Source organism: Protopterus annectens, chromosome 6.part0 (assembly GCF_019279795.1).
Source record: "Protopterus annectens isolate FY-2018-M chromosome 6.part0, PAN1.0, whole genome shotgun sequence".
Lineage (NCBI taxonomy): Eukaryota > Metazoa > Chordata > Ceratodontiformes > Protopteridae > Protopterus > Protopterus annectens.
Window position 1 is genome coordinate 1,940,023,386 of NC_056737.1, and position 16,898 is coordinate 1,940,040,283.

A 16,898-nucleotide genomic window follows, 5' to 3' on the forward strand; every position below is an offset into this window, starting at 1 on the left:
TTTTTTCTCTTATAGGATGTTCAAATGATGAGCAGAAAAACAAGTGTTACTAATACCTATGGTACTTGAGCATGTACATATATTTCAAATATATTGGATATTTTGTCATTAATTACATTCATAAACTTGTCGGTAAAATAAAACAGAAAAGGCATAATGATGTCGAGATACTCCCTTGTCCTCAGTACAGTGCCAAGTAAAATGTGCTCAAGTGCCATTGTTTGGCAACGCTGCCAGGGGTTAACGATCCCTGTTCTGGATCATAAATAAAAATATTCTCAGATTAGCTGAAGCATTTTGGGAAAGGAAGTCAAGCTAGAGGTAAAGAAATAGACAACAACAGAAACTTATAAAAAAGCAAAAAAATAGAGAGGCTACTACCAGAAGAAAAGATAAAAAATGAAAAGCAAGCAAAACAAGTACAGAAAAAAAGTTGGAAAAAAATCACATTGATCAAGATTTAAACGTGTAAAAGATTAAAACAGAATAGAACCGGAGATGAAATATGAAACGACTGATAAAGGCAACTCAAGGCAATGGATTCTGTACAATATGGTTTGCAAAGTCTATAGAAAGTGTGAGACATGCAGACAAATACGTGGCTACAGTGCAACTATGGTAGTTAAAGTTTACGCAATCTGTTTTACTTTAGCGTGATGCATACTAAGAATGCTCCCCCTCAGCACTCAACATTGCTTTCTGTGTTCCTGAATCTTGTGGCTAGCCATTATATACTTATAGTCAAGGGTCTGTATACTGGGGAAAAATCTGGCAAGAGTGATGCACTGGAAAGTGTGGAAACATTACAATATTCTAGTAGTTGAGAAGCTCTAGAAACATGGTCCATAAGGTTATACAAAATGAAGAATTAAAGATCATGTCAGATTATCCAATACAGACTGGTTAAGAGAAGAATCTGCAAAAAAGCTATGCCTATTGACTAGCATCCTGCAACCACATATTAAAAAGCTCATAAAATTCACAACATGTGCTAGACTGTGTCTTGCATACTAAGAAATACAACACTATAAAGTATCAATGTCACAATTTCTGCTTGCATTCAATGTAGAAATAAGACACCCAATTAGTTCTAACAGTACTGGTAGCAACTGGGTTAAAAAAAAAAGTTCTAATCACAAAAATATGCTTGCCCTGCAGATAAAGCCATACACATTATAAAAGGAAGCAATTCATAAACACATTATGAGTGCTAGGAAGAATGCTCTTCGTAAATAATCACACTGAAGTAAAACAGATTTCATAAACTTTTACTAAGCCCTTAGAAATTAGGTTCATTCTTGCTACTGTATGAACCAGCTCTAGGCACCTGCAGAAATTAAATGAGAGACTTAGACTTTAGATTACTTGTTGTTTGTCTTTCGGCTTTTCCCGGTAAGGGGTCACCACAGCGCAACTCCAGTCCGCTAATGATTGGCAGTAGATTTTTTTACTAAACGCCGAGGTGCCAGCTCAACGCCCAACCTTCAACGAAGGCACGCCCATTTACGCATGGATGTCTTTCGAACGCTACCCAACCACGGGGAGGACATGCAGACTCCACACAGAAGGCACTCCCAAGCTCAGCCGAGAATTGAACGGGAGAACCTCTTGCTGTGAGGTAACAACGCTACCACCGTACCACCGTGGCATCCACTTAGACTTTAGATTACTAAAAAGTCTAAATACCTGACCTGAGATTTATGGAAAGTCTTTACCTATGTTCATTTGAAATGTATGTTTGCAGTTCACCCTGGTGGCACTTAAGCTTTCAAACACCATTCAACAAACCAAATACCATTCAACATATTCAGTGAGCACTTTGTTTAAGCTGCAAAGTGCAAGGGAGGGGGCCTTGCTCTCCCTGCAAAAGCAAAGCCTTGAAAATTTGCATTTAAGGTTTTCCTTTCATGGTTCCCCAGATGTGTTTTTCCACTTGTTACATTATAAAATCTAATTAAGGCATACACCCTCATATTACTTTAATGGATACTGACTCCACTACCTGCTCTGCTGCAATTGTTTTGGGACATATTCTTTACCATAATTCTCTTTATTACGTCCATACCTTCCTTTTCTCACAGGCATATCATTTCCATTCTGGTTTACAATTTTTTTTGTTTCTGCATATTCTAACAAAATGATTCAGTTTCTTGCACTTGCATACATATTTCTCAAAGGCGGGCACTGCTCCTTGTAATGATATTCAACACACAATATCAGCCACATTTTTTGTAATTCTGTCTCTTTTTGCAGGGTATATTTTTTGTCTCTGCTTCTTTTAAGTCACGTTTTTTTCTTCAGTACCTGTACATCTCTTTGCTTTTTCTCAAACTTCAACTGAATTTCTGAAATGACAAGGTACCTGTCAAAATCTACAGCTCACTCTTGGTTGTTTCTGACTCTGGGTTTTCCTCCTTATCATGTGAGTAGTTTATGACTATATTATCTGTGTCTTTATTTTTATTTCAATATCACTGAACTCACCAATTTCTAGCTAGTGCCCTCAGCTAAGTAAATAAATATATATGAAAAATTACAAACGAAAGACCAACAATGGAAACATATTCAACAATGTTAACTTTCCAGATCAGCTTTAGAAAACTATTATAAAATCTTTACAACTTCTTTGTAGATCAGGTTTGACAAAAGTCAATATACTGGTACATGCTCATATGCAGATACTTCCTCTTTGAACATGCTGTAAATTTGACTATACAGCAAGTGAATTTCAGAAGAGTAAAAACAGTTCACTTTTATTTGTTCAGGAGTTGACCTAATGGTTAAGGTGTTTGCCCCACAGCTACAAAGTACAGGATTTGATTCCGACCTCTGGTTATTTGGCTATGCTTGTAATAGTCTGCAGACTGACAGAATAGGTACCTGTGCAAATTTAGTGCTTAATGAATTTGGATGTTTCAACAGGTTCAGTACTTGTGATATGTAACTTCAGATATGTTTTACAGGTTTGTGATTTAGAACAGATGGGTGATTGTACAACTTCAGTGTATGTAGTTTATATGCAGATAAAGCACAACCTACACTACAGCTGTATGTCACTTTGTATAGTTCTGTGTTGCAGTCTTGAGCTACACAAACAAAACCATGTTGCTGTTCACATATATGCTCTTTCTCTCTGTCACTCACACACACACACACACACACACACACACACACACACACACACACACACACACACACACACACACACACAAAAGCTCCCTGCTATCAGTTTCATCGATACTTGAGTGAATGAATAAAAGTTCCTGTTAATAAACAAACTCCTTAATCCCCTCCCCCAAGAAAGGACATTTGTAGAAGAACGTACCATAACAGTAGTTGCCCTACTGATCACTGTTGTTGTATTCAAATCTGTTGTGTTATCTCATCAGATAACCTGGGCATCCAGCCACGGCACCACAGCCAAAACCTTCCACACAGCCCTATGTCCAATGTATGACCTAAGCAAATGGGCATAAGAGTACATAAGTGGATGTATGAACATAAAAACCTCAGGCTATCTCAAAGCCAGGAAAGCCTGCAGATACCTGAAGATACAGAAAAAGCAGCAAAGAGGAGAAGGCAGAAAATGGTTCCCCCTTGGTCCAAAAGAAGTTGTTAAAAGAAAAGAACAGATAAGGGAGATGGGCAGGATGAGAAGGAATACTGCAACAGTAATCAGTAGGACATACAGCTATCCTGGAAAAAAAAGAAGGGGACTCTGGAGATAAGCATGCAGAAATGACTGACAGGTGCACTCTGATCGAAGAGTATGCAAAACCAACTTTAAGTAGTACACATAAATAAGACGATGCTAATAATTCCTATTTGTATAAAGTTCTGTTTTTCAGCATGACATTAAACAGAAAATCTTTTACCCTTTAGATGTACAAGATTTCTGGGTAGTAGCTTTCCTTGCATCTAGAAGAACCTGTAGCACATCCTCAGAAAAATGGTGTCTGAAAGGGATTAGAATCCCATCATCAACAATGTCAGATTGAGAGAGGATAGGTTGGGGTGAAGAAGTGAGCCCTTGTATTGTGTAAGACTGCTATGTGAGGTAAATTATGGTGATGACCCTTAGCTAGGTGTTAGAGAAGGGGGAACAAATGTTGCCTTGGCCAAAAGATACTCACCAGTAAGACCTTTGGTTTGTCTCTCTGGATCTTTAGCAAGACCTTTGGGCATATTGGTAGAGATTGGGGTGAAGAAGTCAGCCCTTCTGTTGTGTGAGCAAGTTGACTATGTGAGGTAACTTATGGTGATGACCTTTAACTAGGTGGTAGAGACGAGGGAAGGAATGCTGCCTTGGCCAAAAAAGACTCACCAGTAGGCTCTTTGGTTTGTCTCTCTGGATCTTTAGCTAGACATTTGGGAATACTAGTACAGGATGGAAGGCATAAAGGAACCTCGCTTTCCAAAGAATGGACATGACATCCATCCTCCAAGCCTGACAACAAGGAGTCCTACAGCAAAAACAAAGTAGCTGCTTATTGCGGATGGAAGCAAACAATTCTGAAGGATATCCCATATGGTGGCTATATCTAGGAAGACCTCTCTTTCAACATCTATTCTTGAGGTTCTTCCCTTGATTTGCTTAGAAAATCTGCCAGAACATTGCCCTGGGAAGGAATGTAAACTGCTTGGAAGGGCAGGTTTGCTTTGTGGTCTGTTCCCATGCCATTACAGCCAATCTGCAGAGGAGATATCTTGTTCTCCTGCTTTATATGTGGCATATGACTGTAGTTTTGTCTGTGGAAATTCTATGGGGGCCTTGAAACCAAGTGTGGAAGAACATCTGCAATGCCTGGATTAGAGCCCCCCCATCTCCATCAGACTTACGTGCTCTGATTTCCAATTTAATGGCTGTTGGCCCTGGACTGTCAGGGAGCTCATTCATGCCCCCACTGCAACATCTAAAACATCTGTGCATTGTTCCTGTTGAGATATCTGTGGGATCTGGCTGTCTAGAGGACCAGGCAGACTTCAGTCAGCATTGAATCCTTCTTGTATATTGTCTGGCAAATGGGACAAATTGTTTGGTTGCAGTCATGAATTCCATTGTCCTGAGAACTTCTCTTGCAGGGCAAGTTTGAAGGGGTAAAAGATGCTGAAATTAATTGGAGAAACATTGTACCTTGTCTAGAGGTACAAAGGTGTGGATGAGTCGGGTGTCCCATCTGCAGGCCAATAAAATCAGGTCTTGGGTGGGGTTCAGTGTGGACTTCTTGAGGTAGATTGTAAATCTCAGACTGTATGAAGGAAATAATGAAACTGAGATAAAGTATGTGGCTGAGATAGTTTCACTGATTCTTGAGTGAGTGAATATTAGTTCCTGTTAATAAACTTGAACTCCTCACCCCCCAACCCCCAAGACTGTGTGATCACATAATATATTTAGATATGCAGGGAGCGACTAGGTTGTGCCTGCTTCCTGTATAAATACTGTCTGTATTTTTATGTTTTAGGCGTCTGTGTGAGATGTTGACTATTTTTCCAAAGGTGACCATATCCTTGATATACAGGAATGTGGTGAGGAAGGGGCAGTCTTCTCCTAATACATCCAATTTATTCCATTTTTAATGTTTGTATAATCAATTTAATTTCCTTTTATTTACACTAGTAAGATTTATTGATTGGTTATGAATTTTATCTACATTACATTTGCTACAATATTATGAAGCTGTATTTAGTATGTGTACTACTGCTACACTTTTTTCATTTTAAAGTACCATGGGAAATAAAATAACACTGTAAACAAGCACATAAAATCGATTAAAAAAATCTCACACCTGAATATCCAGTTGTTACCTATTCCATACTTATACCTACAATCTTCACTATATAGGTAGACAAGCTGATAATGACACACATTATGAAAAGATTATAAACAATACACAAAGCAAGACAAAATAAACCTGCAACACCACAGTAAATAACTTGCAATTCTAAATGCAAGAAAAAGTGAAGAGTTAAAAGGAAAGAAATCTGAGTATTAAATCACAGTTCATCATGGGCAGATTGGGTTGTCCACCAGTTTAAAAGTACATCTACTGCAGACCAGTCCACTGTCATCCACCAGTCTCTGATGTAGTTTGCTCTAATGTTTTGATGCTTCAAGTAGTATGCATGCTCCCAGACATCTATTACAAGCAAGGGCTGAAAGCCTTGTAAAAGGGGGGAGTCCTGATTTGATGTAGTAACTATATGAAGTTTGTCTGATGAAGATGCATCTCTGCAAAGCCATACATAACCTGTAGACATAAAAAAATACATATGTATATGTTTTTGGAAACAGTATGACTTTATCTTGGTTCTAGTGATAATTTTTACAATAATAATAATAATAATAATAAAAAAACATGTTCAAAACTTGTTCATCATTTTCAGTTCTAAATACAGTACACTAAAACACAGTGTCTGGCTCTTAGTTTTAAGTGAGGAACGTTAAGAATGGTTGTTATGCACCACCAATGATATGGTCTGTGGATGAGACATGCACCCTGACAAGCATTACAAATCTGAGGGATGACAGCTCAGGACTCTTGCAATAAAGGTGCATAAATATCTCTTATTTTTTTACTGTTAAAATAATAAGTGCTCAACAATGATCACAACCATTAGAGATGAAGGCATGGTTATTACCATGTATTACCAACAACATTGTTTTAACCTTTCTCTAAAAGTACATGTCAGTACCTTCTACTGGTTCAGCAGATCCTTAATTCCTCTCCAGGAAGTAAGACTCACCTCTAGTGCTTCACCTTTCTTCTCCCATACACTAGTATCCTCACATACCTGGTAGTGTGTGTATGTTATCAAGGTTATACTCATCACCTACAGCTAGAAAGGGATTATCACATGTACCTAAGATATATTCAGTATTCTGCCTGGTAATAATTTGCTTTTCCCAAATTTTGTACCTCCCAAAAAGTATGGTTTACTGATGTTATCATTCATTTTCTGGTCCAGGATCACTGATATATCCCACTGGTTTTCTTTTTACATTCATTTCTATTTAACATGGAGTTTCCTATTTCTGCAGAGGTGTGCTCCATTCCATATCTGTTTTGGTTCTGCAATGCTTCTCTATAACAGGTTAGATACCTCTTCTTAACATTCACAAGAACCAGTGAAGAAAACTGGAGAGGTCTACAATTAGTCAAAAGATTAGAAGGTCATTAAAATTCAGTTGTTTTAACAGAGACCATTTCTTAAGCATGATGTCTGTTGCGAATGTTACCCACACATCTCAGTATCCCAAAAAGAAAAAGAAAAAAAAATGTCCTTTTGCTACCTTTTTATGTAATTTACACAGGTAAAGAGGTTACTATGAGATCTGCTCTCACAGCATAGTGAAACATACTAACTATTAAAGATTAATGTGTAAATTAATTACTAAATATGCTTTAGTTTATAATACGGCTAGAAAGGAAGTTTAGCTGAGGGTGAGTGTATTTCAGCAAGGTTTGTCATACTCACACTTCTGCAATGACTAAGCTAAAATGTTAATGAGATAACACTGCATGAAGCATACCCCACAAGGCACGCTGGACAGTATTAAAAAAAATTGTTACTTCTGATGAAAAACTAATCTTGACTGACTGTGCTCTTATGAGGTCCTAGGGTTCTTCCATCTTCTAGGTATATTCATATTAGATGCATGCCAGCTCACAAGGTTGGGTACACTGATCATCATAGGAATGGAACATTATGTAGACCTGATTAAAGATCAATTTTGGGGTAAAAAATGGAGTGCAAGAATGTCGAATAATGTGACATTATTCTAGCATATAAAAAGGTAGATACTGCAATTATTGATGTTCTGCAGAGGTCAAATTTATGATAAATGGATTGTTGTCTTGGGGTCCTTGAAATTTAGAAGGGTAAAGCTTTTTGGTATTCCAAAATTACATTTGAATACATCTGTGTCTCCAAGAAGACCTATTGTTAGTGTAAGTGGTTAAAGGACTGTAACTTTACCAACGGTGTAGCTAGGGAAGGGTGAAGAGGGCAGTTGTCCTGGGATGTAAAGTTCTAAGGGATGCAACAGGCAGATGCTGATGATGTACAAGCACAGTACTGGCATTCAGAAATTAGTGCCAATACTGTATTTGCAGTTACAGTTGAAACAGTAGTGCTAACAAACTCTGTGTGCGACACTTTCACAATAAGAAGCTACTTTTCAAGCTTTTTTTTATTTGCTCCTTAATACCAGATAACCTAGCTACTTTCTGACCCTTTGTAATGGCTGTTGAACATTTCTTAAAACCCGAAAATGTGCAGAAATTTAATAAGGATTCCTTTGACGTTATAGAAAAAAAACAGGGACTTAAAAGTCAGTGAAAGTGAACAGTTTGTTACGATAAATGCAAAGGCACTTTGCTGTAACTCATGAGGAAGGTATCTGTGCAAGACAAAATTTAAAACCTCCATAGTTTACTGGATATTGGGTTAGACAATTTGTTTTTGCCTGAGAATGAATATTACAAACAGTATCCCATTCCGAAATATTGCTTAGCTGGTGAAAATCATTACATAATCAGGTTTGGATACCAGCACAATGGTCTATCCCAGGCACTGTGTGATAGTTTCTTTATCACCAGACTTATTACTTCTCTCTGGGCCTCAGGAATTCCATAAGACTTCAGCTTAACCCCCCCCCCCGTGCACTGTAAAAATATCATGTTGCACCAATTTAGTGCATTGTGGTAAATCAGAAAATACATTTTTATTTCACTGAAGATATTCCAGTGCTTCCTTCCTTTGAGGAAGTGAAAATGCGTAATCTTTGTGGACTTCAGGTTTGGAATTCTGAACCTCCACCGATACAATGGTTTTGAGTTCCCTACCTCTATTTTGTCCACAGCCATACTGACTGCAAGAACTTCTTGCTTGGGTCTATGTCAATGCTTATTTGATTGACTCCTGAATGGTCAAACTCATTTGACTGATATATATATATATATATATATATATATATATATATATATATATATATCTCTCTCTATATATATATATATATATATATATATATATATACTAACTGCATGGTCACACAACTGAGAAGAAAAAAAAATGCACACAGAGAATTAGTGCTTGGGAAGAAAATGCAAACATCTATAGATCTAAGAGTTACAACATGATGCTGACTATTGCAATCTGCTAGACTTACTTCCCAAATAACCTATGATAAGAAATGACACCATCACATACTTTCTTTGCACTTCTACACTTTTTAGTGAAATTAATTTTCAGTCAAATGGGCTCAACCATTTGGGATTCAATTAAATGACATGGATCCCCTTTCTTGCTGCTTCCAGGGATTTAAAATATTACTTTGATATATTTGCTCAAATTTATGTTTTCCTGGCTGTTTTATCCTATAATTTATATCACTTTTTTTTAGCACATGAAATTCCTGGCATGATGATAAGGGACACCTATGTTCAGCAGTGGGAACCAAGGCAAACATTTTTTTCCGATTCAGTAATTTTTTTCAGTCTACAAAGAAAGAGAAGAAAATCACCAAAGAAAAAAAATAACTATTGTTTGACAAGCCAGGATAGAACACTTAGTAATCACAATTATTACAATTGTAACAGTGAGAGGGTTGTTTATTTGGTGACGTGTAGCCAGTGTGCCTCATTTTATGTAGGCAAAACTGAGCGCAAATTAAAAACAACGGATTTATGAACACACATATGATATTCAAAATAAGAATGACACCAATGCCCTCTTTAAGCACACAATTTCATGTAGTCAGGCTAGTTTTAGATTTTTTGTCCTTGAAAGTATTCCCTTAGACATTGGGGGGAACCTTGGGAGACCCCTCTCGAATACAGAGAACTGTACTGGCAAGTTTTTTTGGATGCAGGCAAACAACCGGGGCTCAATGGGTATATTTCTATTTTACCCTTATTAAAATTAAGAGCTGCTAAGCTTTAAATTTAGGGTAATAAAGGTATATGTTGATTTTTTTATACCCATGGGCTAGTAATATTTTTAATTGTAATTTTACATAGAACCACTGTCCTTACAAATATTTTGGGGTTTTGCCAGCAGATGGTCATAAGCTTACAATATCTAAAGTAGATTCATATATTAATGCATTAATGTTTTTCTTAAGTTTTGAATTTTTTTTGAGATTTATGTATTTTTATTAAAGATTTTTATTTTAAATACAATAGGATTGTAACTTCAAATCGTTTTAGCTTTGTATTGTTTTAATATACTAATATATAAGGAGTTAAAAACGGGTTAGAGAAATTTAAAAGGATTTTAATGTGATTGTTTTAATGAATATATTAATTAATAGGTGATGTTGATTGGTTAAGTAATTTAAGCACATTATAAAAGAGCCTTGATTTTATTGATTGTTGTTTGATGAAGTCTGCTGTAAGTAGACGAAAACGTGGAAGAAATTGTAGCGTTAAATATAGTGCTTTGTTTGCTGTAGGAGCTTTTCAGTTTCACTTTGTTGGAAGTTATTGTTTTTTTTTCAGTCTAGCATGTCTATTGTAACTATAATGCTGGGTCAGCTGAACTTGTAAGTGTCCTTTAACAAAAAGTGAGGCAGTGGATGTTCTTTTTTTAACTCTGGAACACAGACAAGAACACCTTTAAAAAGAGGCAGTCTTTTCTTACAAGGTCTCTTTGGCTGTATCCAGAATTCTCCTAGGATGCCTTCCACATAACAGTTCAAGTGGACAAAAGCCAATAGAAGACTGATGAACTTCTCAGACAGCAAATATAAGGTAAAGTAAAGGAAAGTTCCTATTTTGCCCCTTCCTTATCCATAATATTTCTTAACATCAATTTCAAACTCTTATTAAATAATTTAATAAGCCCATACAGAGCTGCTGGGTTAAAAAAAACTGACAGTTCCTTCATGAGCTTTGGCATAAAATGTACTCCTTGGTCTGTTAGAATGTCTTTTTGTAATCTCTGGAACCCTCATGAAGAATCTGGCTAGAGGAACAAGAGACTGCAGTGGCCATCATACCAAGCAGATGAAGAACCAAGAAATTGTGTGTCCTCTGAAGCAGCAGAACTTCCCTGGCTTGAAGTCATATGGATTGAGTCTTGAGGGAAGGAGTCTGGCAATCTGATTAGTAGTGTCTAAATGACATTCAATAAGCTCTAGATCCTGGACAGATTCCAGACTGGATTTGTTGAAACTGTTCGTAATCCCAAACGACAGGCATAGATGGAGCAAGAAGCCTCTCACCTGAATCAACATTGCCCCAGAAGTAGCCATGAAGAGCCACTTATCCAGGTACTCAAGGATGTGGAATCCCTGCAGCCTGAGCTTCGCTGCCATCACTACCACACATTTAGTGAACACCCATTCCTGGAATGCCTTGCTATCTTTATGTGACAGGAGGCATATCTGAGGTCCGCCAAGCACACCCAATTATCCTTCCTCAGTAGATGAAGGATGCACTGCATCTTCATCATCAGGAACATGATCCGTTTTATGAAAAATCCAAAATGGGCCTGCGGTCCTTGGTCTTCTTTGGCACCAAAAAAGAATCTAGAATAAAACCAGCACAATACTCTCTGGTCTTGTGAGACCTTCTGGATGACCCATTTTATGAGCAGCTTCCAGATCTCTGCTGCTGCATCTCTTCACTGGTGGGGGTGAAATGCCTAGAATAAATTTTTGTCTCAGAAGGGAGGTAAACTGAAAGGTTTTGGTATTGCCCTGGAAATGGCACTCAACACCCAGTTATTCAAAGTAATGTTCTTTTACGTCTGGAGGGTGGATAGACACACTCCCCAGACTACTGCAGAGGGCAGCAGCCAGGAAAGATTTATGCAGGGCCGGAAGGGCATGCCAAATACGAGTCCTCTGAAGCCCAGATTCTGTGGACCATCTGGCCCCTAGGGCAGCGTCCATTTAAAATTAATCCTCTGCCTCTGGGGGCACCTTCACCTGGAGCATCCTGGGAATACTACTGAAATTTGTGGAAGAACAGCCCTCCCTTTAGTTTCTAGAGAAAGCCCTGTGGTGTGGAAATGTGAACTTCCATAGCAGACATCTAGCCATCCTGTTCACTCCTTGTTAGTGTGTTCTTAACTTTAGGGGACTAAATAAAGTGGGCCCAAAAGGGACACTAAGAAAGAATGCCTTGAAGCACTCCATCAAATTACACAAGCACATCCAGACATAACAGCAGATTGCAGTATTGGAGCCTGATGCATGTATTGCATCATTCTCTACATTTCAGATGAGTTACACGGAAACATTAGATAGAGATAAAATGACAGTCAACTGAATCTCCAAGTTTTAAGAGGCTCAAGCAAATGTTGTGATGCCACAGACCTAGAAACTTCAGTTACTAAATCTCTCTGAAGCCTAGTCAAATGTGTTGTATAGCTAAGCGCACATACGAAAAAGGTGGCTGAAATATATGCGTGCTTTCAAAATCAGTCCAGTGCCCATGATTCCCTGTTTGAGGGTGAACCAATGCACTCTCCTCTGAGATTTCTTTCTTCATGGCTGCAGTGACAATGGCACTGACCACATGGCCAAAGGACCACGATCTTCTCACTGGGTTCTCTCCATGGTCTCCTGGACCAAGAGGTCTACAAATGCATCCGGAGGTGGTACCACCCAAGACATGGAAGCAACTGCACCAAAGGCTTCAAGAAAGACAGCCTCCTCCAAGAAAGAGGCTTTGACAGTCCAACCACCTTGTCATCTCATCAATTTCAGGAGATCACTGTTAGAGGGGTTATCATGGGGGGGGGGTTAGGAAACTCTTCCTATTCATCATGGTATGGAGTTGCTCAAAACCTATGGACATGTTGCCCATGGACAAGTTTATGGGAAACCAAAGCCCCAGGTGGACGAGAAGATCTGGCTGGAACAGACACTACATGTGATGATCCCTTCCCTGATCGAGACAAAGTCCTCTCCTTGACATCAAACTCCAAAGCCAGATGACTGGAGAAAAACACCCCTCAGTACGCAGACCTGGGAGAAACTCCCAACCCAGCCAGGTCCGACATTGAGACCAGTGCTGAGCTGTGCAGAGCTGATGTGCCCAGGAGCAAGGACAGCTCCAACATCATCAGAGTTGGACCTGACCCTATAGCTCCACAATGTAGACTGCTTGGGCCTCAACAGAGTTGAATACATCAAGGTGAGGTTTGGTGCTGAAGTCCAGGGTGAAATGGAAAATGAACCACTAGTGACAGGGTGGAAGGGGCATCTCTCTCTACACTCAGACAAGGTGAAGAGAATGATCCCCAGGTCTGCCTGGGCTTTCGGAAAGGTTTGCATTAACTTGCATAAACAGATTCCTTGATACTCCTTAGTGGACTTTGTAAACCTAGAAAAAGCCATCAAAGATGGCTTACTGGGCTGGTGCACAGATTGTTCTGCTTTCTGGATCATAAATGAGAAGGAGTGGACCTGAGGAGGAAAGGGTTCTGGGGAGAACTCCACATCTGGAGTGATGGACAAAAAGGGGGGAGTGGAGCCAACCGGACTCTGGTGCCACAGATAGAAGAGTCTTGGTTTGTCTAGGTGTGGAGACCTAAGAATCTTTGACATCAGAGCTGGAAAATTTGATGACCGGTACCAATGTGGTACTGTCAACAGATGCATAAACTGAGCTGAGGATGGTGAGGTCCTTGTGGCCTTTGGCTCTGCCTCATCAACAGAAGCTGATGAATCAAATAAGCAGTTTCTTGCACTTCTTTTCTTTCTCCTTAACCTTCTTTTTCTCTCTCTCTTTCCTATCCTTTTCTTTAGCTCTTTTTATTTCCACCGGTTTCTTTAAAGGAGAAGACGAAGGTGGGGAAACTTCCCGTTCATTACTAGCTTGGTTCTATAGTTGGCCAGAGCTCTTGTCCCAAATGAAGCACAAGTCTGACAGTCAGAATCCAGGTGGGCCATACCCAGCCAATATACAAAACAATCGTGAATCTTGTGTGGAGGGGCAGTTTATAGCTACACCTCATTCATTTTCAGAAGCCTGAAGTCTTATTCTTCCCCAATAGTACAAGACAGTACACGAAAGAGTGAAAGGCATACCCAAAGATTATGTAGAATTCACAACACTTTTAAAAACACTAGCAAACCCTGCAATATTGCATAGTAAAAACAGCTTTAGAAAAAACACATGCTTAAGGAAAGTAAACATAAAGGGAACAAACTCAAAGTTAAATAATCGAGAGGAAGAATGCAAGCAAGAGCAGAACTCATGAGTTGACTGCAATAGCATACCTACAAGGAGGAAAATGCCTTTCAACTAACTACTACCAACTAACAGCTATTACTGATTAACTCTTTTTTTCTTCCCATAAATGCTGGAAGAGGAGGAACACACAAATGAAATGTTAGAACAAAATAAGCAACTGGTATTTATTTTCAACAGAACTTTGTAGAATACATCTGACCCTGAAGAGTGGCAAATAAGACCTGCATAGATTTACCAACACAGAGCATTATGGGATAGTTTATCGAGCTTCAAGGCTGAAGATTCTGAAGTGCTAGCCTCAGATCTGATCGGATCCAATAATTCACAGGTTGATATGGATGGAAAATACAACACTGGATCATGTGTTTTGAGAATGCAATGCACTGACAGACTTTAAAAATTCCCTACAAAGTTCTATGTCAGAAATAGTGGGGAGGCAAATAGCTGTAATTAAGGAAATCATTCTTTTTGAGGTAGGGTACAGGATCTGAATTCCCTAGACATACTAAGGCCTTACTACTGTTAAAGCTATTGGCTCTCAGAAAAGCAATTACAAGAAGATGGAAATCAAAATCTAAACTAGCCATAACTGAATATTGTAAAGATGATAAAAGAACTGGAGGTAGGATCCTTAGAAGAAGGAAGCAGCAAATTATATAGGAGTAAATGGAATATGTCGGATCAGCAGATGCACAGTAACATTCAGGAGGATAAGTGTAATTTAAGGGAAGGCAGAAATCTAGCAATTTATATAATGTAGGAATGAATGAAAATGGTTAAATAGAAAGCATATATATGCTGGCTGAAAATGACAAAGGGAATGTTATTATGGGTTTTTCCATTTCTATTGTTATTTTATTTCTCCAAGCCTTTGGGTTTCTAATACCATGATGGGAATGGACCCCACTCCTAAGTCAAAGTATTATTAAAGTTCATGAAATCAGTACTGTTTCACTCTTTGATGTCAGCCAAAAGTGCTCTTCATAGCACCCGCAATGTGCCCAGTAATGACTCCTTCTGCAATTAATATGGTTTTACATGAATTGGTAACATATCTAAATATGATTGTAAATTCTTTTTTATAAGACCAGTTGCTCCTAGTACTATTGGAACTGTATGGGTATCTTTCTTCCACATGGCTCTTATTTCTGCCTGTAGATCAAGGTATTTTATGGCTTTGTCTCTCTCTCTCTATACGCAAGACACTGAAGTCACTAGGTGTGGCGATTTCAATGATCAATGCTATTTTTGTCTTCTTTTCTTGGACCACTATATTTGGCTTTCTAGCATCTATCTTTTGAACTGTTGGTATTGGGTGATCATATGTGATATAAACTTCATCATTTTCTATGATTTTTTGTGGCTCATGTTTCCAGTGTTTTTCAGCCACTTAGATACCACAATGTTTGCACAATCCCCAGTGTAACAGCTTTGCCACATTATTATGCCTTTCAGTACACAGTCCCTCTGCCATAAGTGTGTTGTAACCAACAACAAGGTGTGTTACTGTTTCCAATTTGGTTTTACAAAACCTACATATTTCTGTTTATTCCACATGTTCAATGGACTTTGTAAATCAGCGTGTACGTAAGCCCACTGTCTTGGGCTGACAATATTAACCATTCATTTCTTGATGTGAATTCACCTCTCCTTAACCATTCCTGCATTCATTCTTGATCAACATGAGGCTCTTCTAGAAATTTTCTATACTTGCAACTATATTTATTTTTTTCCATATTTCGTGCCTTCTGATCTGGTCCTTCACCTTATATTCTTTCTTTTGCTTTTAAGCACATTCAGTTGCTGCCTGGTTTTTATCTACTTCTAGTTTGATTTCCATTCCTGCTTGATGGCGATATGCTTCTGCTAAATTAAGTAGAGATGTCATCTTAGATTTATTCTCATGTTTCAAAACCTTCACTACATTTGGATCTTGTGAGGTCAGTAGATATATATGTGTGGAGTCCCACGATTGCAGATCTATACATGTAATCTATTTCTAGGAGGCCCATCATCCCTCCTTCGGAACAGGGAAATACATAACCTTGGTATACAATGATTTTTATAAATCATTTGGTGAGCATGAAGCATCCTTCTTGTTTTAATATCCAATCTATCCAACACTTTTTGGGGACAGTCAATCACTCCAAAACTATAAGTTAGGACAGGAAGAGCAAATTGATTTATGGCTTGGATCTTGTTCCTAGATGTCAATGCGGTTTTCAGGATTAATTTAAGTCTTCTAAAGTATTCCTTACTGAGCTTTATTCACATTTGTTCATGTTTTATTGCTGATCCTTCATCAATTCCCAAGTATTTATACACTCCCTCTTGCTCAAGTTCTTTTATATCACATTTGTGTCCCAAACTGATGTTTTCCTGGTGCTGCAGTTTTCCTTTTTTAAAGGTTGCTTTTGTACATTTATCAATACCAAATGGCATTCCAATATCACCTGAAAAAGTTTTGACAACCTGCAGCTGTGCTTTCAGTTCATCTGATGAGCTATACAGTTTTAAATCATCAACAAAATGAAGATGAGAAGTCATTAGACTTTGTTGTTTTCTAGAAGTCAAATTGTAGCCATGGCCTAAGCTGTTAAGTAAACAGCTTAATGGATTAATGGCAACAGTGACAGTCACCCTGGAATATCCCCCTTTGAATTTTTATCCCTGGGATGATAATCTGTC

At 38.3% G+C, this 16,898-nt stretch overlaps 1 protein-coding gene across 1 annotated transcript in view; it reads right to left on the reverse strand.

Annotated features, from left to right (window-relative positions):
- Positions 1 to 3,762: 3,762 nt before the first annotated feature.
- Positions 3,763 to 16,898, reverse strand: part of LOC122804999 (superoxide dismutase [Mn/Fe]-like) — a 326,230-nt gene continuing 313,094 nt past the window's right edge. The window contains exon 4 of the mRNA XM_044075250.1: positions 3,763 to 6,251. Coding sequence (XP_043931185.1) covers positions 5,998 to 6,251 — 254 coding nt within the window. The 3' untranslated portion in view covers positions 3,763 to 5,997. The remainder of the gene's footprint in view (positions 6,252 to 16,898) is intronic.